Raw genomic sequence first — 19660 nt, 5'->3', positions numbered from 1 at the left:
GTTGTACTTTCGTTATCCTGTATTGCAATAGTGCATTACTGTAGTATTGCGTCGAGTTGAAGAAGACGTCAAATTAAAATTCAATTTCTAGACCGTTGGTGATTAGCAGTCCAGATTAAAATTCGATTTTTCTTTTGCAATCTTTTGGTTTCGATCAAACAGCCATTTTAAAAAATCCTTACTTCCTACACACCCTTATTAATTTTTGTCCATTGATCTTTTTCAATTCATTTGATCTAATGATCGAAAATTGAGAGGAATGTGTGAGAAGTAAAAATAAGTATGTAGATAACACTATCCTACAAAAAAAAAAAAAAATTAGGGTTAAACTCATTCCACAACAACTATTACATTTTAGATTTTGAAATTTAGGTCTATAGGATTCGGTGACATTCACCATCCACAGTTCTAAGTTCTATATTTTAGTGGATCTAAATATTCAGATTTGAGTCCAAAAGTTAAAATTGGTCTAACAACAAATTATTATGTAAAATTAAAACAATTGACATCGTGAGTTATTAATTCGAGACATATATATTTCTCCGCCATGAATGAAACAGAGAATCGTAACCACCTTCCCTTTTTGAGTTAGATCCAAGAAATAAGCCATATGCCACCATATCTTGTCAGTTGATTATCAACTTTCAAATCCTGCCTCAGTTCATTGTTGGAAATTTTAACGAAAAGTTTATGGAACTGTTCATTTTAGGGAAAAATCATATTTTACGCTCAAAGGTCAATCATAGTATTATTCACTTTACATTTTATTTTGTTTTTATCGTTAAAACTCAATATTTTCAAATCATTTTTCATTAGTTTTCCTTTTATTGTTTTTACAAACAAATAAATATGGACAGCGAATTGTTGACCATTAGTTAACTAATCACAAACCATCATAGCCTAATACGACTAAGATCTATCAGAGAGATTTTTCAATAAGATCGGTACACGAGGTGATATATTACGTGTCATTATACAAATTGTGGGATATGTGAATTAAAAGGTTAATAACTTAAAAAATAAAATTTCTCACCACTTACATAAAAACACGTGATGTACCACCCGTATTTCCATCCTAATAAAAAATTTATCGATCTACCATGCCCTTTGAGCCTATGGTAATTAGCCTTAACACCCTCAAATTATTAATTAATTCCTCCAATTATCTTGCGAGAAAGTGCTAATCCAATCCAATCTCGATTAGTGCCCGCCCTGTCGTCTAGTCTTACTACAGTTGTCAGCACCTCCGGGGACCACGTCACTAAATAACAAAAAAGGCGCACCCAGTCCCACGCTCCTAAATCGCGCGTGGAACCATCTGTCTCCTGGAAAATATCTCACGATGACGTGTACTAAAAGGGCAAGAGGGCGGGTCCCACATCGCTCCCGCCAATGAACTATCGGATGCCTATTGCCAGGTGCCACGTTAGCTCGGTGTTACTGTGCGCGCGTCTGTTATTTATTTACGGTGCTCCTTCACCTATTCGAGAAAAAAAGCAGCGAGAGATAAGGCTCTGAAAACGCAGACAGAAAACAGAGAGTTGTGAAGGAGAGTTATATGGGATGATGATGGAGGAGAGCAACAACGTCATCGCACCGTTCGTTATGAAGACTTACCAGATGGTCAACGATTCGACGACGGACAATTTAATCACGTGGGGAAGAGCCAACAACAGCTTCGTCGTCGTCGACCCTGTGGTCTTCTCTCAGAGACTGTTACCCGCTTACTTCAAGCACAACAATTTCTCCAGCTTCGTACGCCAGCTCAACACCTATGTGAGCAATTAGTCGTGAAATTATTTAATTAATTAATGGGTTTTGTTAATTAAGTAGGGAATTGAAAGACCCAGTTCGTAATACTGATTACTTTTGCAGGGATTTCGAAAGGTCGATCCAGATAAGTGGGAGTTCGCGAGCGAGTGGTTTCTGCGAGGGCAGACGCATTTGCTGAGAAACGTGGCGAGGAGAAAACACATGGGCAAGAGTTCGAGTTCGAATTCAAACGCAAACTTCTTACAGGCGAAGCACGAGGAGCTCGATGGCGAAGATATAATTAGGGAGATTTCGGGGTTGAAGCAGGAGCAGAAGGCGCTGGAGCAAGAAATCGGGGATATGAACCGGCGGCTGGATGCGACGGAGCGACGGCCGCAGCAAATGATGGCGTTTCTGAACAAAGTGGCGGAGGACCCGGAGATTCTGCCACGTATGATGCTCGAGAAGGATCGCGCGACGGCGGCCCAGTTGGGGGAGAAGAAACGGCGGGTTATGATGATGGCATCGACATCGTCGTCGTCGTCGTCATCGACAATGGGGGCCACTACTTCCGTCAAAACTGAGGACGAAGATGACGGAACCGTAGCGGTAATTTCCTCATCTCCCGAAGCTGGTTTTGAGATGGAGAGTTTTAATCGGTATCCCACGCCACCGGAGGCCCAGACGGCGTCGGATTGGTTAAGGCAGAGGTGGGTTGTGGATCGGGTTCACGCTATACAAAACCCGTATAACATGAATCCGACGGCGTTGGGTCATGGGGCGGAGAATACCCGGAATAGTGGTAATTCCGCGTATGGGTATGGGAATGGGAGTGGCGGCGGCCCTGGCGGGGAAGTGGGATTCTTTACGGAGGTGGAAGCTAGTCCTCCACCGCCTTATCCATTTTCGCTATTGGAGGGAGGCTTTTAGGTTTTTTTGGTGCTTTAACAATATTTATGTTTTGTTGACAAAAAAAAAAAAAAACAATATTTATGTTTAATTTTTTTTCGAATTTAACAAGACCTTACTTGGATTCCACATTTTGCGTTCTTTTTTTTTTAATTATGGAGTAGTGTTATTCATACTATGTTTTTGTACTACATTTTCATATCATCTTAGGTGACATTTGATGTGGACAGCCACATCAATTGAATTAATCAGATTTTTAAATTTAATTCATTATTTAATAAACTAATAATTAAGAAAAACTAGTTAATTAAATGATGATTGTGATATACGATGAGTGTTTCTCTTTCCTTTCCTTGAGTTTTGCAAATTTTATAAATGATGTAGCTGTCCACATTAGATACCACTTAAGGTGGTATAAAAATATGGTACAAAAACATGGTATGAATAACATTATTCGTAATGATGTTATTTATTAAATGGTTAGAAATGGTATTGCTCCGTCATAATCGCCAGTTTAAAAATTATAACTTTTTTTTACCAATTTTTTTTATTTTTTATAACTTTCTAAACTACGTTTCAAAAGATTCTGCTGCTAGATGAATATGAGCTATGTTTTTGTCCTTCATCTGGCTTGATATAGCTTCATAACTACATTCTTGAACATTTGAATTATTAAGTTCACAAGGATAGGTTGTAATTTTATATCATATATCATTGAAAACGCAGCCCACTCAGTATTGGCTCGCTTTATCATATTTATCATTTTATCGTGAGAAGAATAGAATGGCTGATAGTATGACAAAATTAGGCCATGAGTTTGACATTAGTCTTCATTCTTTTATGAGCCTTCTCCTCTTGTGGATGGGTTGATTTTTTAAGATGTTATTGGATTTCCTCAAACCCGTTTTATTAATAATTAGTTGTTTTTCTTAAGTTTTTGTTTTTTTATTTAATAACATGGAAGAAAGAGAAAGAAACACTAATGAACCGCTAGTTTAGCTCTAACGACCCCTAGAGCAGTTATCGGAAAGAGTTTGAATTAAACGAAGAGGAGACTCCGCAAACTCTTGAAAATTCATCTTGTTATTTAAACTCAATTTAACTAACCCATCAGCTGCAAAATTATGCTTTTTGTGTATGAGTTTCACTTATATTTACACATATGGTAAACATCTTTTAGTTTTAGGTAATAAAGTTGGTAAGAAATAAATAAAATATTAAAAATTTACACGTCCTCACGAAGATTATGAATAATTTTATCAATTTGTCCATAAAAAGTGCTTTAGGAACGAGGAAGAAAAGTATAACCAAATATATTATTATTTCTATATTATTCTATTCACCGAGGCACTAATTCTCAGTGACTAAGTTCACATTCAACCATATTCACATGATTCATGTGGACTCTCTCTCCAAAATCCAAGGAAGTGATCAAGTAATTTGGATTTTTAAAATTTGATACAACGGTTAAAAACAGAGAAGTTAGTAAAAAAATTTAAAAATTATAATAATTTTTTATCGTTGGATCAAATTTCAAAAACCTAAATCACTTGATCTCTGAATTTTAGAGTGAGAGATCCGAAGATATATATTTTCCATTTATGAGAAGTAGCACATTTTAACTATACCCTCGACCAATCACCAATGGCCACATTGGCTTGTCTTAATCGCAATTACCAATATACACTGTGGCAAACCCTACTGCGTTTGGCAAACTACAATACTATTTACTATTAGGAAGTGTCCACATTCAAAAGCGTATCCAATTTAAGTAAAAAATCCAGGGTGTTGCTGATTCACAAGACAACACACTCGTAATTCGTAAATGGTCCCATCAAAATCTATACTCATGCAAGTAAATTGGCACATAAGACAACTCTACCCAGGATTTTCTCTTGACCCTTCGAACCCCTGAGGGACACAGCAAATTTACAAGGGGCACAAGGGGTTCCCTTCATTTGTAAGGTAGGCCATCACCTCTAAACATGCCCTGCCTTATGTGCCACCCTTACACGCTTTGGTGCCCATGTCATACAGTTACAATCCTGCACATAACACACAATACCGGCTTTGTTCTTTCACTCTAGGCACGTGACATAGGCATGCTAAGTGCACAGTGTACGTGAGTTGAAGGACTTTTTATATTCACACACCCCAAATTACTTCTCTCACACCTTTTTAATTTTTTAATATTTTTCTATCAAGTGTTAGTGATGTGTAGAAAATATTACAAAATTAAAAGGGTGTGAGAGAAGTAGTTTGGGGTGTGTAAATATAATCTCTCAATTTTTATAAACATAATCAAGTAATTAAGATTAGTCTAAAGTCAAGCAATAAAGCCAAAGATGAGCCAAAGATCCACGTCTAAGTCAGAGACTCGTGCTTAATTATGCTATGGTGACAAGAGATTTTTCAATGTGGTCGGAACACGGGGCGATACATCATGTGTTATTTTACTAGTAGAGAAAATTTTCTTTTTAAGTGTCCTTCCACTTTGTTAAGTACTAGGTTTTTGTTTGGCTTCCCTTGTCAAAATTTGCAAATGCTACCACACATGCTCATAATTTAGAGTTAGGGTACAATGCTGATCTAGATTTTCTACTGGGATTGAACTTGTCAAAGCACTGGCCATCTTCACTATAAAAGGTTTGAATCATACATTTGCATGTGCATGTCAAGCTTATTTTTCCAAATTCATTTTGTTTAGTGTTGTTGTCTAATTAGAAATTTCGTCTGTTGTCCAGCTGTCTAGGCACGTAAATTATGACAGCCCATATGGGTCATATGACACCTTTTCTCATGAGTGGGATCTCTCACCCTTGATCTGAAAAGGTCCCTTTGGCTTGTGACATGTGTCTCCTTGTTCCCCTTGTCGAAAACATTAATCTCTCACATTAAAAGGGTTCTCAAGGATTCAATTGTTCCTTGGTTAGGTTTTTTTACATTTAAAAAAAAAAAAGGTGCATTTAGCCTAGAGCTACCTTTTAAGCTTCCAAACCGAAACCCTAACTCCAAAACCATCTCATGCACAAACACCCAATCATTGCATATTAGGTAGGGTTGCATTGTTTTAATGGTTTTGCATTAAGTTTTGGTCTAAATTTAAGTTTCATATCGTTCATAGACCAAGCGTTTGGATTTAAGTTAGATTCTTCCTTCAACTGTTTGATTAGAAAATCCGACTGGTTATTTGAATCCAGATTTCATAAACATATCATAACATCATATCATTGTTCGTGTTAATCTCGGTGCCACAAGGTGAAGAGCTCAATAAGAGTTGCCACTTCGTGAAGACCGAAATAGTTCATCTCATGTAAGACAAAGTTATACAAAGGTAAAGCTGCTCTGTAGATAATGATATAGGAATTGAGCCTGTGTGGTTTTTGTATAAATTTTGTTTACAATAGTGGATTGGACTCAGTGGAGAGTTCCCGATTGTTTAACCCAGAGGTGGGTTTTTTCTGGCCAAAAACTTCCTTGTGTTCAATACTTTACAAAGCTTTATACATAACCCTTGTTGGAGTTAAACATTGTAGGGTTTGCTAGTATTGACACTTAAATTAATCAAGTGAACTTAACTCAAGTACTAAGACTAAAACTTAACTAAAGTTCACATTGTTAAGTGTTAACCTTTTAAGTTTGTTTGGTTTACATGCGTGGGGTTTAACAATCTATACTCAGTTGACTAGTATGTTTGACTAGTCAGTACAGTTAGTTTTAAGTTTTATTGTAGGGTAATCCACTTGGTACCAATTTCACACTTGTATATGTACAAGCATGCCATGTGTTATTATACCAGTAAAGAATTTTTCCTTTAAGTGTCCATCCACTTGTATATATACAAGTGTGTTGGGGCACATTGAAAAATCTCTTGATGCTGAATAGGGATTTGTGCTTAGAGGTTCACCTTATGTGATCTACCCGACGTAAAACCGTAATACGTATGAACAATTAAAATTAAAATTCAATCTTTCTTATTATTCTTCTCAAATTACGAGGCAATATAAACACACACACACACACACACACACATAAACACACATAACTTCTCCTTGTGATACAAAGAACATTAAAGAGAATTGGAAACAAACTAGAAAATACAAATACATTCCTATTTCACCTAGAACTTTGACTTGTTCCAACACTTCCCCTCAAGTTGGATCATAGATATCCCCTAGGCCCAACTTGTCGAGTGAGTCTTGAAATCTTTTAGTAGAAACCGCATGAGTTAAAATATATGCCAACTGTTATTCTGTCTTTACAAACGGAATGTCAACGAAATTAACATCCAACTTTTCTTTTATGAAATGTCTATCCATCTCAACATGCTTGGTCTTGTCATGCTGCACCAGATTGCTAGCTATCTCTCGCGTTGCTTGATTATCACAGTACAACATTATAAACCTTTTTAGTTTAAACCCTATCTCAATGAGTAAAATACGAAGCCATAGAAGCTCACAAATACCATGCGTCATTCCTCTGTACTCAGCCTCGACTGAAGATCTTGCCATTACAGTTTACTTCTTACTTCTTCAGGTCACAAGATTACCAGCTACAAAAGTAAAGTACCCCGATGTAGATCGTCGATCAGTAATATTTCCAGCCCAATCTGCATCGGTATACCCTTTCACCTCGATATGTCCATGTTTTATGTACATTAACCCTCTTTCTAGAGCTCATTTCAAGTAACTTAGAATCCGCATTACTGCTGCCATGTGATCCTCACTAGGAGCATGCATAAACTGACTCACCATACTTACAACATAAGTAATATCTGGCCTTGTAAGTGACAAATAAATCAATAGCCCAACTAACCTTTGATACCTCTCCTTATTCGCCGGGACTTGATCCTGATAGATCGTCAAATGATAATTTTGCATAATAGGTGTATCTACTGGTTTACACCCTAGCATACCAGTATCAGACATAATGTCTAATATATACTTTCGCTGAGATAAGTATATTTATTCCTGAGATCTAGCCACTTTAATCCCCAAGAAGTATTTAAGTCCCTCATAATCCTTTATCTCAAAATCGGAAGATAAATACACTTGCATCTGTTCGATTTCTATTGTATCATCACTTATGACAATCATATCATCTACATATATGATAAGCAAGGTTACCTTACCATCCTTGCATTTGATGAACAAAGTATGGTCGGAGGTACCCTGTCGATACCCATATAGTGCCTTACGAAGTCTACGTACTTTCCCACTTGAGTTCACAATGCCATACCCTAGTGGAATGTTCATGTACACCTCTTCATCTAACTCTCCATGTAGAAAAGCATTTTTTACATCAAACTGTCTCATAGGCCAGTCAAGGTTAGCTACAAGAGACAATAAAACTCTAATGATATTTATTTTTGCAACCGGAGCAAATGTCTCTTGATAATTGACTCCAAAGGTCTGGGTCAGCCCATTGGCCACTAACCTTGCCTTGTACCTATCAATTGTTCCATTTGCCTTATGTTTGATATTGAACACCTATTTGGATCCCACTGATTTTTTTCCTTTAGGAAGTGCAACCACATTCCATGTATTATTATTTTGTAATGCTTCCATTTCAACTTGCATTGCCTCTGTCCATTTCGGATCTTTTAAGGCTTCTTCCAATCTAGTGGGTATTTTGATAGTTTCTATCTGCTGAACTAGTGCACAGTATTTGGGTGAGAGTCGCTGAAGTGAGACATAGTTTGCAATAGGGTATTGTACATTTCCTTATGGAGAGTACATGTCTGGTGTTATTCCTTGATTTTTTTCAATGAGGTAACACTTAAGATGATTGAACAGAATATGAACGAGAGCTTACCTCGAAGATACCAGTTGGACCATGGACGTGTACTTGAAGAGTATGAGATGGGTTGACATGTTATACTTCACTATTACAGTTCCTTTGTTCATTTAATCTTAGAGCGCAATCACCAAACTAGGCACATTTGGGCTACCATTATTTATCCTATCCCTCGGTGCAACCACTATCTCTAATCTAGGCCTACATGGGCCAACATCAGTTATTCCAAAATTAGTATCAGTGGATATGTTAAGCCCACATGGGCTGTCACATTCACTACGTCCAATTGGACACGATCTTCACAGTGAGAACGATCATCATGGTCATCACAAGCAGTATGGTCAGCATGGTCTGCACCACTTGGGTTGTGTTCATAGTCGGTAGGTTGTCTCCCCCTAAGGAGTATGGCTGGGAGGAAAAAATAATTTGTCTTCAGAGAAGGTTACATTCATAATGACGTACGAATGTTGAGTGGATGGATGATAACATATATAGCCTTTATGTTGAGGAAGCCAAGGAACACATACCACACGACACATGGATCAAGTTTGCTTCGTTGATTTTTGTGAAGATGGATATATGCCACACAACCAAAATCTCGATGTTCGAGATGAAGGGTGGAAGGGAGCAAAACATGATTGACAAGCATGCCCAGAGGTGTTCTAAAAGAAAGAACACACGATGGCATTCGGTTCATGAGATAAATTGTATAGGTGATTGCACCCGCCCAGTATGACTTGGGTGCATAGCTACCAATAAGAAGGGCATGGGTAACTCAATATGTGCCGATTTTTCCATTCGGCGACTCCATTTTGTTTTGGGGTCTAAGGGCACGTAGTTTAATGGAAAATGCCATTTTTCATAAAATTTTGAGAAAGTTCCTGATTAAGATACTCACCACCGTTGTCTAATCAAAGCATTTCAACAGTGAGTGAATATTGAGTATAGACCATGTGATAAAATTGTTTGAAGATACTACCCACTTCGCTTTTATTTTTCATGAGATACAACCAAGTTATTCTAGTGCAGTCATCAACAAATGTTACAAACCAACGCACACCATGCTGAGTAGTAACCGAAGATTGCCTCTACACATCAGAATGAATTAGCTCAAAATGATTTGTTCTTTTTTTCAAACTCAGAGGATAAGATGCTCGAGGACTTTTAGCTAATGTGCAAACATTACACTTTAACGAAGAATTTTGAATTTTACCAAATAATGACGGAAGTAATTTTAGCAAATAACTGAATGAAGTATGACCAAGCTGACGGTGCCACAATTGAATGGTCAACTTTCCACTATCATGACCTTGAACTTGATGAACACGGCAGCATCAACATAGTCAACTCCTTCCTCTTAGTACCACGGCCATGATTGCTTGAGTTTGGATATCCTGAAGTAAACAAAGAGACGGAAACATTTACACAACACAGTCTAATAACTCGGTGACTTCTCCCATAGATAACAAATGGCTAGAGAGTGACAGAGTAAGCATTTATGTAGGTAGAGAGTAGGAGTCAATGCTATTGAACCCGCCCTCGTAACTGGGACAATACCGCCATTAGTAGTGACAATACTATCCCATTGTGGTAGTGTTGTCGAATTAAAAATAGTACAATCATAAGTCATATGATCAGTGGCTCCGGAATCAATAATTCAACCTGTATCAAGATTAGCATATGCAATTAAAGCTGTGCCCATGTTACCTGGATCGTCGGATTGTTCTTGGGACGAAATCAAATTCAATAATGAAAGCTGCGGGCCTATGCCCATTCTGCTACCAACGCCACCATTACTGACTGATGAACCCAGTCTGCTGCCAACAAGGGCATGCGGACCTAACTCCAGTCGGCTTGGAATGTGGCCTCCAGGCTAGGCAAGCCCAAAAACATACACTGTGGATATTAGCGCAGCAAGCCCAAGGGTTGAACCCAATATTGCATGGCTTTCAGCCATTGAAAAAAGAAACGGTGGTGTAGATATGGGTTAGGTTCGTAGGATTAGGTTCAAGGTGATTCTCTTGTTTCAAGATCACCTTTGGTTTTACTACAGGTGGTTGTTTTTCCAGCCAACGAGAACTCCAAGTCAGCAACAAGGGTAAGGGTTTAGATCTCCTCATACACCAATATCATTGCTGTCCACTAAGATATTTTTTTCACTAATATATATGTAATTTATCTGTCTAATGTCCCTAATCTCGTTTTGAAATAATATTATATATAGTTTCTGGTGATCAGCACCACGGGGAAAGGTGTCATCTTATTATTTTGTGTCAAGTCATGCTTTATTTTCTCATGATGGTATCTTTTTCAACATATATTCTAACGATCGAGTTGTATATGAAAAGATAAGCTCCTGGAAACAATTTTAGGGAAAAGAAAGAGAATGGTATTGATCCTTTCCTTTTCCCAGAAAATTTATACAATTGGCAGTTCACATTGATATTCATCCTTGAAGAAGCAAAGAACATATAGACAAGCACAACTGACCCTTCCAAATTGCAAACTTTCATTAACCTAATTTACCAATATAAGTAAAGTGGCGACTAAGGTCACGCTTGACCCTTTATTCCTACTAATTAATCTTTAATTACTTAAGACCCCACTTACTTTAATCATCTTAGAATTAATTATTAAGTTTCATATAGTCTCATAGTTTTGTAAAGGTTAGCTAGAGAAGAAGCTAACATGAGAGGTAGGGAATTAAGTGCTACGATTGTTTGTGGGTTGTTTAATCATAAACTTGAGCTTAACGACAGTTAATGAATGTCTGTTATAGTTTATATACCACATGAGGGAATCGTTTACTGTACAAGAAAATAATTACTAATTTCCTTATGTTATCTCCTGGAACATTATAGTGCTACTCTTTGTTTAGATCATTGGATTATGCTTTTCACTCTTCAGTCTTTTCATTTGAGAATTCTACACAACACGTTCCAAGTTCGATTCCTGGTGCTAATGAATCATAAGGTGGCCAAAGGGAGGTTGAAATGTCTCTGTGAGTCTTTACAGCATCCTAAAATATGAATTGCTGTAACGAAGCCATCAACAGGTTCCCTTATAAAAAAAACCTTTTGATGTTGCTTTTATTCCAGAAGGTCACATTCTGTTTCTGCACTAAATCTTCATGGGAATAAGAGAGGCAAAAACATGATTCTAACAAATCCAATAATAGCTGAGGTACGCATATGAGATTAGTCAGATTTAGTGTATGGTGCCTTTATACTAAGAAATTAAGGAATTTTTAGTGTTGACATTGTAAGTGAGTATGCCTAGTATTAAAGGTCACTAGGAATTTAGAATTTAGATACAATTTTCATAGGCATGCAGTTGCTAAGGGAATATCAGTGTACAACTTAATTAGTCAATATACTAATACCACTATCTCGCCTTACTACACTGTCAGCTCAAGCTGTATGGAGGGTTTCCAACCCTACACCTTACCTAATCGTATCCATCACTCTAAACTCGCTTTTCAGACTTAACCTATTTCATGTTATACATCCTTAATTTATGAAGATGTAAAGGTAAAAGAGTTTCACATTAGTGAAAAGAAAAATTTTGCAATAGCTTATAAAAGGTTGAGCTATTTCTCATATTTTTAATTAATTTTATGGTGGAACCATCTTTTTCATGGTACCAGAGTCAGTTTGGCTTACGTGTGAAGCCCAACGGCTATTTGTGGACTATGTCACCAAATTTCTGTTGTCCACGTGTTTGGCTTGAAAATTCGCCATACGTGAGAAGGTGTGTAAGGATGTGAAGGTAAAAAAAAAAAAGGGACACTTTGGATGCGGTCCCTAGCTATCAATATTCTTTGATTGAAACCTTGTTAGTTTTTAGTTTTTGATTGAGGTCCATGACATTAATGTAATAATGTAAGTTACTATATATTTTAAATTAAAAACTAAAAATTGAAATTTGTAATTGTTTATATTAATGAGATTTTAAATAAAACCCATAATTTATGGGATTAAAAATAATAAAATATAAATTATACTCTCTATTATATTGTGTGTGTGTATACATATATGTATGGGTACATTAACAAAATTAACAAAAAAAACTTATTGTACCAAAACATGGATACATTCTCAAATCAACGAAAAAGAATGTACCCATATAAGTTTAAACATGGATTAAAAAATTTGAATGGATTTTATATTAAAAAAGGGTACATTTTACATATAACAAATTGATATATTTGAGAATGGGTACATTTAAGATTAAAAAAATTGAAAAATTATATGAATGGATACATTTAAGATTAAAAAATTGAGAATCTTTTTATATATATAAAAAACTAATAGGTACAAACTTAATTTAATTTAATTTTTTATTATTTTGGAAATGTTTGAATTGAAAATTAATTAGAAGTTTAATAGAGGTGTGAGTATTAAACCCTAAATTAATTACTAATTTTTATATTAAAAAATTATATAATAAACATGTAAATTCATTATCACATTAATGCTAGGGACTTGAATCAAAATTTGAGAACTAATAAGGTCTTAGTCAATGAACAGTAAGAACTAGGGATCATATACTAATTTTTCCAAAAAAAAATCTCACATCGGTAAAAGAAAAAACCTTATATAAAATGACTTATAAGAAATTGAGTTATTTTTCATATTACTTATCTAACGTGTACCTACAAGTGTTTAGCATCAAATTAACAATGACGGAGCTAGTTTCCATTGTTTGGACTCCTCGACAACTTCATACGTACGAACTGTGCTCCGCCCTGTGTATGAATGTAGACGCCGATACAGCTATATCCATATGGTTTATTGAGAAGGGCCCTTATTCCAGTTACACAGTGTACAACATCTACCTACAAAAGCACGATCATGATATAGGGAGGATCCGACAGAAGTACGATATTCTGGCGTAACATGGCATCATTGATTCTCCAGGCATGGATTCTTCTCCAAAAATCTATCAGATTCAATCATGATGATGGCCACAAACGATGGACAGAAATATTTGTAGATGGTACATATTGATATAGACATGCTGCATGAGTGGTTTTTATCAATTACAAATAGACAATTCAAATGTACTTTGGTATAGTTGACCCAGTTACATTCCCCCGTCGAGCCATCCAATCGCATATACAATGACATTAATTAATTTAATCATTAGGTCAAGAAGTGACTCATCAGTGACGTCCTTAAGGATGCGTTTGGTATGCAGACGGGACGGGACGGAAAGGGACGGGATGGGACGGGACGGGACGGAACGAAGGTGTAATTTTTGAAAAAGACATGGGGTATATTTGTCTTAAAATGGTAAAACATTGTGTTCCACAGACGTGGAACAAACCCGTTCCAGGGGGAGGTGGGACGCAAAAACACCCAAAATCTGTCCCGTGGAACAGCCTGTTCCATCCATTTTTGGCGCACCGAACGCGGGACGGAACGCATTGTCCCGTTCCGTCCCGTCCCGTCCCACGTACCAAACGCACCCTAAAGGCCAGGTTGCTGGCAACAAACATTAAGAGTGGGATTTTCTATGAAAAAAAAAGAAGAAAAAAAAAAGCACAATGACCTTAACCTCTACACACCCTTGTTGTTTAGGGACAAATTTTGTCTACCTCGATATAGCTTTGTTGCGTATATTAACGTAGTGATAAATTTGTTTACTATTATTTGTTTTTTTATGGTGGTCGTGTAGAAGTTTTTATCTCTATGTTGGACATGAAGATTTGTTATTTTATTTATTTTTCTTGTGGGCCAAATATTAGGATTTCTTGCTCGCTAAGTTTTAAATACCTTGCTTATCAGGTTTAATGTTAATTCTCTTTAAATATAGTGCTTTGTAACTCAATTAGAAATAAGAGTCATCGAATTTGTAGTGTTCCTTTTCTTTTCAATTACTAAAGTATTATTCGTAATTTCGTGTGTGTGAACTTACCTTAGATCACGAACACTAAAGTAAATGTACCTAGATTGACACCCTTGCAACTGTTCTGTTCGCCAATAAAATTATGCTATTATTTCTGTTCAAATATGTAACTTGTGATGGTGATCTTCACTTGTAAATTGTTATTGGTTTTAGTAGATTGAGCTGTCGAAAGCACATACGTATTGTTCGTCTGGAGGAATTTTCGATGGGGACGTTTCCTGGCCGATGAGCACACAGCTCCCCAAGAGGTTGGTGCCGATTGATATTGTCTGTCGGGCTTCTGCTTATTGGCGGGCTGTAAGAGAATGACAGAGTTAATTCTGAAAGGTGCCTTTGTGGGGCATTAGGTGTAGGCCTTGAGGCTCACAATCAAAATTAACTTTAGGTGTTTAGGCGTGCCACTGCCATCTTCAGCATGACAAATGTTTAGTTTAATTGTATATGTCCGAGAGACCAAGTTAGCTATGAAAGGTGCCTTTGTAGGGCCTTAGGTATAGGGCTTGAGGCTCGCAATCAAAACTAACCAATTACTCGAACATATAGTGGTTGGTTCATTGTTGCAAAAGTATTACAACTGTTATACTTTAATCACCCGAGCCCGAAGACCAGAATGAACCCAGATAGGTGCCTTTGTAGGGCCTTAAGTATAGGTCTTGAGGCTTCCCATCAAAATTAACTTTATACTCAAGCGTTCTGTGGCAATGATAATATAACAGAAGTAAAACTAAGAAATAGGCTAATTACTTGCGTCCCAAGTAACTTTGGACTTCTTGTTATCAAGGATTGTCGTGGATGGGTTAAGTCCACATAAAGTTCTTTTTTATGCCTTGAGACCAATGACTTTTGATTGATAAATCTTGTATGCCCGAAAGGTTAGAACTTAGATCTGGTCAAGCTATGAGTGCGGATTCCAACTTTATCTTTTGCATGGTTGGGCACCATTAAACCGACCAGATCCAAAAACCAAGAAGCCTTTTAATCACAAACTTGCTAGAAATAACTTGGATACAGATGGAAGTATACATCATATTACTAGATTTATGAATGAAAGACAGCACAAAGAGGGTCGGGCAAGGCTGATCGTCTTGCAACTTCCTCTTTTTGTGATTTACAAAGGGTTTGAGTGCTAAAAGGGGAGATTAAGAGATGAGTTTTCAGGAGGGAATCGATACTTCAGCAAGATTCAGACAAGGTAGCAGAGCTTTTACAAATGCTTTTGGTGAGGGTTAATCCTGAAAAGGATGAAGGTTTGGTGCTGACTACAGCTTCGTATGCAAATCTGGCTTGAGCAGAGTTTGTGTATTTGTTTATTTGATTGAGTGTCCTTATCTCTGATTTCTCTTTCCCTTTTTATAGATGATTTGGCTTGGCTACCTGCAGCATCGATCTTGCACAAATGCGGCTGAAAGGTAGTGACTCATCAGCTTTTTACTTGTACTGCCATTGTAAAGTACTTTTGGGCTGATTAGATGGTTAGTCTACACCACTTGACTTCTAGGTAGGTGAGCAAGTGGCTCAAGTGATTTGCACTTAGTCGGTAAAAGGGCTTCTTCCGCCTTCTGGGCTTCAGCTGAGCCTTGGGCTTCCTTCCTTCTAGACCTTCTTTTGGGCTAACTTCTTTTTTAGCCCAAAGTTTCAGTTTTAACCCGAACACGTATGGCACTAAGATGCTTATATTTTGATAGAAAGCAAACGCAGAAATTACAATCCAAAAGAAAGAGAGAAATTCAAAAGGGGGAATATGTAAATGTGCTTTTGTGCACGTAAGGCATGCAGCAAACATAACTTAGCGTTTGATTAATGAAGGAAACAATCTTGGAGGAGAGAGAGAGTATTGTTGGTGACATGTTTGGTTTTAGGTTTGTTCAAAGAAAACAAACAAGAAAAATGGAAAGAGATTCTCCAAAATGATGGGGTATTCGAATTTGGAACCTAGATGGCATTTTTGGCTTTCTGCCGCCAAATTAGGGCAACATAGTGGCCATTGCAAATTGTGACAAGGCAATCGGGTTTTTAACTTCAAATAGTTTACTTTGATTCTCACTTAGCATCCCAGACATTTCTCCAACCAAAAGCTTGGAGAAACTGTAAGTGGCCGATGGGGACCCATTGTGTAAGGTGAAGAATCATACATTTTCAACTTCTAATAAAATAGGTAATTCTATATAAAAATAAATAAATATTGAATATGTTTTGGTATCTATCTTTCCACCTTTGTTTAGATTAATATATATTTTGGTTATTCTTAGACCAACTCCAATGGTGGGCTAAAAGCCAAATTTGACACACCCCGTCCCGAAGGAGGGCATGCTGGCCGTCACGTGAGAGTGACGTAACCATTTGCACAGTACGGAAGCTTTAATTATACAATTTATAAGTTGATACACCCGAAGGTGAGTCCTAATTTTGTCCAATCTGTCAGAACACCGTCGAATTCCTCGTAGTCACCACACCTTTGTGATTCCTGAACCTGGAGGGGCGCAAAACCAAAATTGAGTGGGTCAGTAAAACAATTCTTTTCCAAATCCAAACATTTCTCAAAACGTTGTAACCCCTCTCCGTAAAACCTGTATACTTTCCCAGAAATGTAAAATATAAATATACATATATATTCTCAAAACTTCATTTTAACTATCTCAACATTATCTCTTTATCAATCATGCCATGCCATGTCATCTCAACATTTCTCATATTAATTATGCCATGCCACATCATCTCAACAGTAATAAGGTATGAATGCATCAACATAATCATATCAGGTGCAAGAAAGTAATCAACCGTAGGCCCTCTAATAGCCCTATACGGTTGAACCTAGAGCTCAAAATCTATCATTATCACTCTACCGGAGTCACCTCTGTGACCCGTCCGGCCTTCTGCACACAAGTTACGCTCTAGTGCTTCTCATAAATCATCTGTGCACATAATCTAAGGTCACCCACCAGTCGGAATCTCACTAACACTCTCGCGACTGGTCTGTCGTACCCACTCCGCGTGGACTGTACGACTAGCATCTACTTGGATCCAAGGCGAGCGTGCGATGCGGTGAATACTATAAGCACTAAACCATGGTGCAGGATTTGAGCTCAATATATATCATCATCATCATAACAGTAATTAAATACTCATCTGTGCGTCCACCGCACCATTTCATACATATGCATCATAAATCAATTCTTACCTGTGCGTCCACCGCACCAATTCATACATATGCGTCATAAATCAATTCTTACCTGTGCGTCCACCGCACCAATTCATACATATGCATCATATATTAATTCATGCATGGCATTTCAACTCACATTTCTATATACTTTTCATATCAATTCTATGCATGGTATTTCACTTCCCGTTTTTCCACATAACTCATATGCATTTCATTTTAAACATAATTTCATGCATTTTCAATTTCTGGGAAAACGTTAAGTATATATATATATACGGAAAACAAAACTGCCCACTCACCTGGAGTTCATCCAACAACTCCCTAGCACCACACATCAAGGCGTCACGACGATCGCCGCCTAGAATAGTAATCAAATCCAACCTCAGAATTCATATCGATAGAATATTTAACTTATATAAAATACGTCACTACGTAGTTCGATCCGGAAGATCTGCCACTCAGATTTTAAATCCATAACTTCCAGAGGTCCACAATATATCTCTAGGATAACATCCTAAAATTTCATTACCATCCAACGGTCGGATCATCAATTCACATTTTCACCTAAATGTGAAAACTATAAAACGTTATTTGAACACCTAACCAACAATCTTCAATAACTTTTTCATACGGTGTTCAATTTAGGTATATGAATATACCACAGTGATCTACTCGACGTCACGGACGTCGACATATTTTTAAAATAATTTTATTTTTATTTTTTTATTTTTACTGTAGCACCTTCTTCTTCCTTGGGTCGCCGGACTGGTTTTTCCGGCGGCCGTTTTCTGAACAGTTTTTCAAATTGCCATAACTTTGTCATTTCTCAACGAAATCAAGTGATTCAAAAACGAAAGTTGTAGCCCTTGAAGAGACAAAGAGAATGGTACCTTGCACAACACCTAGTTCGCCGTGGTTTGGCCGGAAACTGCCTCGAAAGCCTCGGAGGTCGCCGGAAACTGGGTATTTTTCAAATGAGTATAACTTCTTCAATACTCAACGAAATTGAGTGAAACAAAAAGGAAAGTTGTAGTACTTGACGAGACGAAGAGATTGATACCTACCTCGACTCCTAACTCGCCGGGGATTCGCCGGAATAAGCCTCGAAAGCTCCGGCCAAACTTTGAACTTGTCGATCTCCGTGTTCTTACGTCCAAAAACTTCCAACGAAGCACTCCGAGCTTCCTTGGGACCTCACTAAGCTCACTATGAGCTTGGATTGTCCTAAAAATCAACCAATTCAAAGCTCATGAACAGTACACTTTCATGGGGAGTTTAGAATCTAGGTTTTCCGAAGTAAAACTTACCTGAAATGGATACCAACGTGATCGTGAAGTCCTCAGGATTCCAATGGTGGTCTCAAACTTGACGTTGGTATAGATTTAGGGTGGTTTTGGTGGTGGTCCGTGTGAGTTCGAAGGAGAGAGACAGAGAGAGTGAGAAATCGTGAAGGAGGAGAGAGAAAGACAGTGAACGGGAAATGAGGAGGGTTTTGAGGGATGTGGGGATCCCACGTGGTCCTTATTCCAATCTCCAAACACCAAACTTTAACATTTTAACCTAAAAATCTAAGTTCCATCCTTATTAAATTCCATTTTATTTTCAAACTTAGGAACCTAGATAATTAGCAACCTAAGCTTCACAAATTTAGTATTTCTTAAGGGCAATTTCGTCCATTCACAGCCACGAATATAATAATTTGGAACGGGCTGTGACAAAATTACCCCTCCAAAATTTCCCCAAAACCCAATCCAACTCAAGGGGAAAATTTGGGCTAAATGCTAAATGCTAAACCAAGGCCAGATTTCCCCCAAAATTTAGCCCAGAAATTGGAATTTAAATTTTTCAATATTTATCGGAATTTAAATTTTTTTTAGATTAAAATGCTCATAAAATTAATTTACGATAGTATACATATTTATTTATTTATTAAAATTTTAATTTATCCACAAAAATAGCCTAAGTTCATTCTTTAATAATCTCGGGCTAAAATTTTAGGCTAGAACAGTTGGAGCAGAAAAACTGTTTCTGGGCTAAAAGCTAAATTTTCTGGACTAAAAATAGTTGGTTTTTAGCCCAACCATTGGAGATGGTCTTAGTGAAAGATCGAGTTTCTTTTTACGCAATCAC

General features: G+C 37.2%; 1 protein-coding gene and 1 long non-coding RNA gene across 3 annotated transcripts; one reads left to right on the top strand and one right to left on the bottom strand.

Annotated features, from left to right (window-relative positions):
* The first annotated feature begins 1514 nt into the window (after positions 1–1514).
* Positions 1515–2772, top strand: LOC103448985 (heat stress transcription factor C-1). The gene is given in 2 exon segments (NM_001329005.1): positions 1515–1776; positions 1876–2772. Coding segments are annotated over 2 exon segments (1020 nt in total). The 5' UTR covers positions 1515–1563; the 3' UTR covers positions 2683–2772.
* A 10078-nt stretch (positions 2773–12850) lies between these two features.
* On the bottom strand, positions 12851–19100 carry LOC139192249 (uncharacterized). 2 transcript variants are annotated; one of them, XR_011576276.1, is made up of 6 exons: positions 18838–19100; positions 18595–18754; positions 18421–18489; positions 17830–17888; positions 16643–16837; positions 12851–12940 (listed from the first exon to the last, which is right to left on the bottom strand). It is a non-coding gene; the product is annotated as an uncharacterized lncRNA (long non-coding RNA). The 2 variants fall into 2 exon arrangements; XR_011576277.1 differs by having other exon boundaries at positions 12851–12933.
* Between the last annotated feature and the right edge of the window lie 560 nt (positions 19101–19660).

This window comes from Malus domestica, chromosome 02 (genome assembly GCF_042453785.1).
Source record: "Malus domestica chromosome 02, GDT2T_hap1".
Lineage (NCBI taxonomy): Eukaryota > Viridiplantae > Streptophyta > Magnoliopsida > Rosales > Rosaceae > Malus > Malus domestica.
This window is presented reverse-complemented; position numbering and strand designations above follow the sequence as displayed.